An 8,322-nucleotide genomic window follows, 5' to 3' on the forward strand; every position below is an offset into this window, starting at 1 on the left:
TCAGAAGCGGAGGAGGCGGTGGCGGCGGGGGACTGCGCTGCTCAAACAAGGGGTGACCCGGGAACCTCGGATCTGCGGGAATGAGAGAATTAAATCAATTACAACCTTCCCGGGACACAAACACATTTCAGAAACATAAAGCTCTAGTCTGATTCGGAAAGTAACCTCAAATTTGCAGAATGCAAAATTCTGTGGGATGTTTTAATTATAAGAGCTACCCTCAAGGTTATGTTTCTCTTGTTCCTGTAATTTGTATATTAAAAGGAATTGATCCTTGAAAGACCGGCACAACTGGTACTCTGCTGGAATCAGCAATACCTTTTGGAAATTCTACTTTAATAAAATCAATGAAGGATTCCAGTGATTACAGTTTAAACCACAGAAGAACTCATACAGCATTGACACCATTTGCTGATCAGGTATTTAGCACATTTTAACATACTGTACATGTGTAAAAATATTGTGTGTGTGTATATATATATATATACACATTACATATATGTGGTATAAATATAACTTACCCTCTCTTTTGTTTGCTAGGCTATATCATTTTATCAAACCTTAACAGAATTTCTTACACTACACACACAGTCCAGGCAGTTTAAAAAGTTACAAGAAACCCAAGTGTATGGAGAGTACTTGTTATCCAAATTATGACAAAATGCAACAACTTTATTGCAACAATCACGTAGATATGAATTATTTTTGTGTATATATAAATATCTGGACTCATGGCAGTTACAGGTGAAGACATATTAAAAAAAAGTAAAAATTCACATCCAAAAATCCAAAGTAGTAAAAATAGACTGGACAACCAGAATTTCTGGCATGGTCCAGCCTGGCTACATCAAATGGGATCTTCCAGCCTTCAGGTTCTTCTGAATACTTCATGTTGTGGGATATGCAGTGACAGTGCAGTCACTTTACAACAGGTGGGTGTTAATTGTTAATGGGATTGAAAATGCTCACCTGCTAAGAAGAAAGGATCTCTGTCCTGAGGAGGTGGAGGAGGGAGTGGTGGAGGTGGTGGGGGTGGCCCTCTCCACTGGTCCTGGATTGGCAGCCTCGGGGCTTGGGAGAAGTTGGTAGGAACTGGTCCAGGTGTATGCTGCTGGAAGTCTGGAGGGCCCTATTTAATAAGGCAGAATTAAAATTAAGGCCACCATCCAGAAATTTATGTATTGTCTGCTATAACTTTTTTTCTCTCAAAAATACAATTGCTGTATGAGTTATCGCCTATCACCTGTACAAATTGACAGCCCTTACTGAGTCATTCCTTCACAATGGAAGATATATTAAACCCGAGTACAGTATCTTGAAATGAATTCACAATGTTTTAATAATCACTAGCACCACAGGAATGTCATTTCTTCTCAAGCTTATTTCTGAAATCCATGCAATTATTGACCTTCTTTCCCATTAATCCAAAAAAATCTGAATGTCTACTTTAGAAGACATTCCTGACATTTATCTTCATAAACCATACTATTCTTCATCATCAATTTAGCACAATGTAAGCTACAGAAGGGAGCAGCTTTACTTAAAAAATGGGGGGGGAAGGACAATTTACGACATCCAGAAAATTAAAGAAATCATCTTTCTAAAAGAATTAAGAGGAGAGTAACATTTCTGGCTATTCACAGTTTAGCATCTGAAGCATTTTAAGAAAGAAAATTTTGTACTCTTTCTTCCAGTAAGGCACTGGATTTTTTTCTTTTTTTAATGCCCTTTTTAATGCATATTGCAGGAAGCAGTATATTAATACAAAACCAGAACTCTGCAGAAGACACGTTTAATTGAGTAATTCACACTAGAATTTTTTTCCTATCAAGAGTTGACAAAATACACTGGCAACCTCTGATATACAGAGTAAGCTTTGCTTCACATATTCTCAACCATTTCCTTATTATGTGAGTAAATCAAGTAAGAAATGAAAATAATCTGTGAACATCCTTGCTTTCTATAAAGATTCTGAAATCAGTGGTGGGATCTGTTCTGTCTACATGTGATGCTCACCTTGAGGCTTAAAACTTGCACTGCTGAAGACAAGCTTTTCAAAACAGATTCCAGACCAAAAGCTCCCTGCTAGACTGAAGTATTGACATCAGGAAAGGACCAAACAACTAAGCTGCAGTAGATTATCTCTTATCTCTTGAGTTGACCTCACCAAGGGTACGCACAGTCTCACCCTATCATATTTGTACTGTACAAAGACTGGAATTTTAGGATAAGAATTTCTCACACAGCAACAATGGCCCTGAGCATACTCACTATCAAAGCAGCACAAGACAGAGCTGCTTTTACAGCCTTCTACCAGCACAATACACCGGGGATTGGCAAGGCCCAAATAAGTAGATGAGAAGCACCAAGGATCAGATCCATTATTAAATCTGTGGCCTTCCTGAAACACCTGAATGGGGATATGTGAGATACTGAAACCTCTTATTTAGGACCAAGACTGTGACTACTTATGTCATTATACAGCCATCAACTGTAAATACATTATCATTCCTAGAGATTAAAGGGTCTATATCCCCTTGCTTCCAGTCAGCCAGTCTCCTGTGGATATTTCATTTAGTGAAAAGACATTATATTACACTCAAGCATGACAGTCATCATAACATACACACTGTTTGTAGGAGGAGCTGTACACTTCTGCAAGTGAACAGTCACAACACACAGTATTCCTGCCACCTTGGAACTGACTACTGCCTTTGAATTTCACAGGCTATCTGCAAACAACAGCAGTTGGAGCAAGATAGAGCTGTTTGGGATGGAAAAAAGTGACATTTATTTGTTCCATAAAAACCTTTTCAGGTTTAGCAGAACAAGGATGTTGAACAGCTTTGCCCTTCCCTCATGTTGAGCAGGACAGCGCTGGCTGCCTGCCAGAAGATCAGCTGAACACAAACCTTGAGGATCCTGACCCTTCACTCCCAAACCACACCTCCAGCATCACTGCACATAGGAGCTGCCAGAGCTACTTTCAATATAAGGTTAGATGCATTCCCTCAGCTCAGAAGCTTTGGTGACAAAAGCCTATTTGTCAAAGTATTGCTCTTACAGCAATCCCAGGGAATACACACAGAGCCCCTCCACATGCTGCACACCCTTGAGGGAGGCACCCAGCAGACCCACTCGTTTTTAGCTATTTATATTATAGCTATTTAGTTATTAGTTTACCAGTGGATAATGCATAAGGCCATTGCAACAGGAGCATGGGAGAACCCAGTTCAACAGGGCACTTGCACACAAGATGGTTTTAACCTTGCATCTGATTTACAGCACGTAGCCACATGCTCATCTTGCATCTCGGGACAGAGCATGGTCTTGACAACCTTTTTTCCCCATTTTCAGAGAGCTTGACTCAGAAGCTCTCAAATTCCTCTTAGTTTCCCCTAGACATATGCCTACACATATCTTAGTCATTTGTAAAATAGCCAGCAAAAAACAAATTACGTGGGAACTTACTGAAACCTGGGCTAATAAATCTTAAGTGTCACATTTCTGCCACCCGAGCTGAAGAACTGGCAGCAGCAATGAACTGTCTGGGCTTGGTTCCAAGCACCAAATGCCAGTGCAGTGATCATGGTCTCCTCTACCTGCTTCTTCCAACTCCATGTATTCTAACCTGGTTGAGGTAACAGATCCTTATCAGTCTCTCCTCTCACTCCAGACTTCAGTTTTAGTGCTAGGCTGAAGGGAACAGGCTTAGGCTACAAACTAAGCAGCCATCTCTGCTTCTCAACCACATCTGTAACCTGGTCTCAAGCATCTTCCTCAATCATCAATTCCTTGCCCAATCTGCCTTTTTGTTCTCCTGGTCCTGCACATTCCTTCAGATACATTCTGTCATCCTCATCATGTCTTTCACTCTGGCCACTGGTTTCTAATCCCAGCATGGATCCAGCTTCCCAATTTCCAGACTCCAAGCTGGTGGTCTTGTGTGGTAGCAGCTGGTCAGGAGCTCCTACTTGCCCCCCTCAGCCCCTGATTTCCTTGTCTGTACACTTACATCAGGCCATCTCCCCTCTTTTTCTTGCCAGGGAAGCAGCAGGCACAGGTTGAAAAAAACCCAGCATGTTTATTTCAAATAAACAATTCTTTGTACCAGCCTTCTCTCTCCTGCCAACCTGTACCCTCATTATTATGCCCAGATTTGTCTCCTCCTAAGGCAGCCCTGAATTGCAAATGCATGGAAAGTCCTGTTGAATTTCACACAGCCTTCATGTACTGAAACATCCTCAGTGCAGCCAAACTCACTTTTCTTCCTTGGAAAATGAGCAATAATAAAACATTTCTAAATAACTCACTTGGGCATAAAAGTATTTTTCCACCATTTCAGTTTTAAAATGAAAGTATATTTGGAAAATTTCAACCAAAAGGATTGAAAATGAGGCCACCAACCAGCACAACATCTTGGTTTAAGCCACCAAAGTCTGTTAGTATTACACACACTGAGAGCAGCTTTATATTTCCCATCATAAAGAAACAAACCTTTATGAAATAAGCTTTAGGTGAGTTTTAGAACTGAGTAATGCAAGGTCATTTTAAGTCCAAGAAAGCTCACACTTAAAAAAAAAGCAAACAAAAAAACAAACAAAAAAAAAAAAAAAAAAAACCACAAACCAATAACCATCAAGACATTTTACTATTAAAAATAGTAGCAATGCTGATTTCAAGCTCCCTGTGATCTTCTATACCAAAGGTGTCCAGCCTTTGGTACAGAAGATCACAGGGAGCTTGAAATCTGCTTTGATTCTTGTTTAAGAATCAAAACATTTAATGTCCTCTCAATATCTGCACTGATTTAACAGAAAATAACAGGTATCCAACTGTTATCCAAAAGCTAGTGTCAAAAAATCGCAACAAATGCTCACTAAGATACATTAAGAATTTTTTCCTCTAGTTAGCAGTACATGTCATGTAAGTACGTGCCACAACACAAGTTTAGGTCAAAATAACTCTTAAAACAGTCCAAGAAAGAACAAGAAGGACATATCTGAAGTTTGGAACTCTTCCTATTGGCCTCTCTTTTTTCTGTCCCTAGCAGTGAAGAACTCTGAGGTTTTTTCCACTTTTTAAGATTCCAGATTCACTAACAAATATCTACTTATTCGATTGCTGAGCAGATTTAGTGTTTGACATTTTGAAAAACTACTAAATTATGACTGATCACATTTCTTGGCTGATAACCAAAGGCCAATCATGCAAAATTAATTGCGAAGACATTTGTTATTTGCTGAAAAACGAATTACTAATGTTTGCTTCTAAAAAAAAAAAAAAGATTAGATTGATTCTTTCCCTTCTTACAGTCATGATAAACGGACCTCCACTTTTTTCCTAAACCAGCTTTGCTTCTATATCCCTACAGATAAAAACTTCTGCCCTAAATAACAGTATAAACAGGGAGGGAGAAGCTTATATTTTCATATCTTACATTGCTGAGATTTTTCTTCAGAAAAAGCTCCCAGGATAATTGCAATAGGAATTCAGTTGTGCAACTGATTCATATCACACACTCCATGTGAAAACTCTAACATTCAACTACTTCCAGACACACAATACTCTTTCTAAAAAAGAAAATACCTAAATTATTACGAGTGTTTTTCTAAATTATGAGGTCTTTGTCTATTATTTTCAAATGACATTACTTTTTTTTCCAATTCAACAGAAATACAGTACTACCACTTCAACTTTTACTTATGTCAAATTCTAATTGCCCTAAAACCAGTACAAAGTAATATAACAGTTCTCCATTGCTTAAAGCTTTTGAGGGTGGGCTTATTTTTTTGGTGGTTTTTTTTTGTGTTTAACAGTAGTTAAACTACAATTTTAGTAGTGGAGGCAATGCAAACTTGTGTTAAACTCTACATTCAGCAAGTATTTGTTGCTAATAACCCCCAAGTGCCCTCTGGTATTTGGTGGAAAAGACCACTCAGAGCTATTTAACTTCAAAAATTAATGAAGAGCAGGTGCAAAAGCCAGGTTTCATAATGGTCTATTTTTGATAAAATAAGCATACTGTAACATAGATGCATAATAAATCTTTATATGCACAGTAGTTACTCCCATTTTTCATGGTTTTGCTATCCGGACAGTTTCAAATTACACCCAACTATTCAGTACACACATCAGCAGGAGTCCCTGCAAAAAACATTTTAACTATTACTTCACCATTATTAAATCTTTCAGGAAACTTCCTTACTAAAGTGTTCAGAGCACCCATTTTTGAGCTAACAGGTTCCAACTTAAAGAAGAAAATTGCAAATTCATAAGATCAGCCAGGGCTCCGAGGTTCTACATCTCAGTCCAACACTGGGGCCAACTCTATCACTGAGGGAAAGGACAAACATTTATGTGCCTTCCCAGTGAGATCCCACAAGGTTGGTTCACATTCATACAGAAATGGTTACCAAGACAGTTACCAAATGTCCCTAAGAATGACCCAGCAGATATCTGTATCTTCTCCTGTTTTTAAGGAAAGCTCTGAACTCCATAATTTAATTGATTCTCCTGCAATTTTATTTTCAAAATTCAAGAAGAAAAAAAGGTGCTGCTTAAGAATAAAAGACCTGAGGTCTAGAAGGAAATTACACTGGAAATAGGATTCTGTATAGATTTCTTAAGAGAACACCCTCACAGACATTTCAGAAATACTTCAAAAGAGAAGATAACACCACAGTGAAGTGCTGCTGACAGGTATTTTGTCTTAAATCTTTGATTTTGTGATGTTTACTCTTACCAAAAAATGTACCCACTCTTCCTGCCACACACACCATAATTTACTGCACACTTCAGACTGACATTTTTATAGAGTTCTGAATAACTGCATGTTGTACAATTTCCCCTTCTACTAATTTCAATTATTCAGTATAGCTAAGGCATAGCCTACACCTTATCAATCACTTTTGGAAAAAAAAAGGCAATGCAAACTTGTGTCTACAATTCATTAGAGTTGTGAATAGCTCATTGAACATGACTTTCACACACTCATGCAATCCCACCTTCTGAAAGAACACGAGATAAGGTTACTTTAATCCTTTCAAAGAACTGCACTATTTTGCCTTCCTTTTATCCCTTTAAATATCCTTCCTAGTTAAGAAATTAACATTTTCTCTCATACAATTCTTACACAAATTGTACTTTTACTTTTCTGCATCTCTTGTTAATTACATGATGTTATCTCCAATAATCTATTCATGAAGCACAGATAACTTTGGTTACCAATAAAAGGGAAAACTTAGCATAAATTGCTTAGCACAAAGTTAATCTTATAAAGCAAGGAATAAAGAGGATCTAACAGCTATTATATGATTTATCAGCTTCTCTAAAGGGGTCACTCCACTTTCTTCATGAGACTAATTAAATACCTTAACAATGTCATTGAAACGTCATGAATCTTTCAATAAAATACACCCTGCCTGTACAACATGTTTTCATTTATTAATCTCACTTAAAATGCAAAGAACTAGGAGAACCCCATTGACAGTTAAGCAGGGCCACTCAGTTAATTCTTCTTATATGGTTTAAATGCAAAGAATAATGACCACTATAACCTATGACAATTAAAACTATAGCCATCTGTCACAAGATGTTAATCCTCTTATTTCAGCAGCCCCCAGACTTTTCAGAAAGCTTTCCTAAACTGCCTACCTCCTGTGCAAGAAACTGACTTTTCAGCCTCTTGTGTAGGAAACCCTGCTCATATATCTTGGACATGGTTCAAAAATTTCCAAGTAGAAATATGTATCTGCATCTTCCATGAAATATGGGTCTTCAAGTTTCACAGTATTTTTTTTTTGTTTGCACAGCATACAGAAAGGAATGACTCATGGAAATTCTTTATTATAAAATTAATTTTTATACTTTTTAAATACAGTTTCAATGATTCAGTATTGTTCTTCTCAAGTCTATAACAATCACCTAAGTCCATCAAGGTGAAATAAAACCTAGCAAGCACCATGGTTTTCCCAAAAGATTTAGGAAAAGATCACCTAATATAAAAGATACACCTTGATTCATGCCAATCATGGACAGAAAAAGTTCAGAGTGCCCATAAAAGTCCAGACAACAGTTTTATGCCACCTATATAAGTATTTTCAAAGTTTCCAGAACATGTTTTTTGAGGGGAAAATATATAGCTAGCCAAGCACTGGTTCAAGTCTGTGGACTGCACAGATGCTGGCACTACAGGCAGACTGAGTCACAGAGAATGGGTTGATATTCTCAACTGAACTGGAAGTAATTTTTAAAATTAAAATGTACCACACAACTTGGATATGCTCCTCTCTTACACTACACAACTCCAAGACACAAGAA

The 8,322-nt window shown here is 37.7% G+C and overlaps 1 protein-coding gene across 1 annotated transcript in view; it reads right to left on the reverse strand.

Moving 5' to 3' along the window:
- The window catches only part of RBM33 (RNA binding motif protein 33), a 112,458-nt gene that overhangs the window by 43,910 nt on the left and 60,226 nt on the right, over nt 1-8,322 (reverse strand). The window contains exons 12-13 of the mRNA XM_031061729.1: nt 970-1,129; nt 3-72 (exon numbers count right to left, since the gene is read on the reverse strand). Coding sequence (XP_030917589.1) covers nt 3-72; nt 970-1,129 — 230 coding nt within the window. The remainder of the gene's footprint in view (nt 1-2; nt 73-969; nt 1,130-8,322) is intronic.

This window comes from Geospiza fortis, unplaced genomic scaffold (genome assembly GCF_000277835.1).
Source record: "Geospiza fortis unplaced genomic scaffold, GeoFor_1.0 scaffold282, whole genome shotgun sequence".
In the NCBI taxonomy this organism is placed as follows: Eukaryota; Metazoa; Chordata; class Aves; order Passeriformes; family Thraupidae; genus Geospiza; species Geospiza fortis.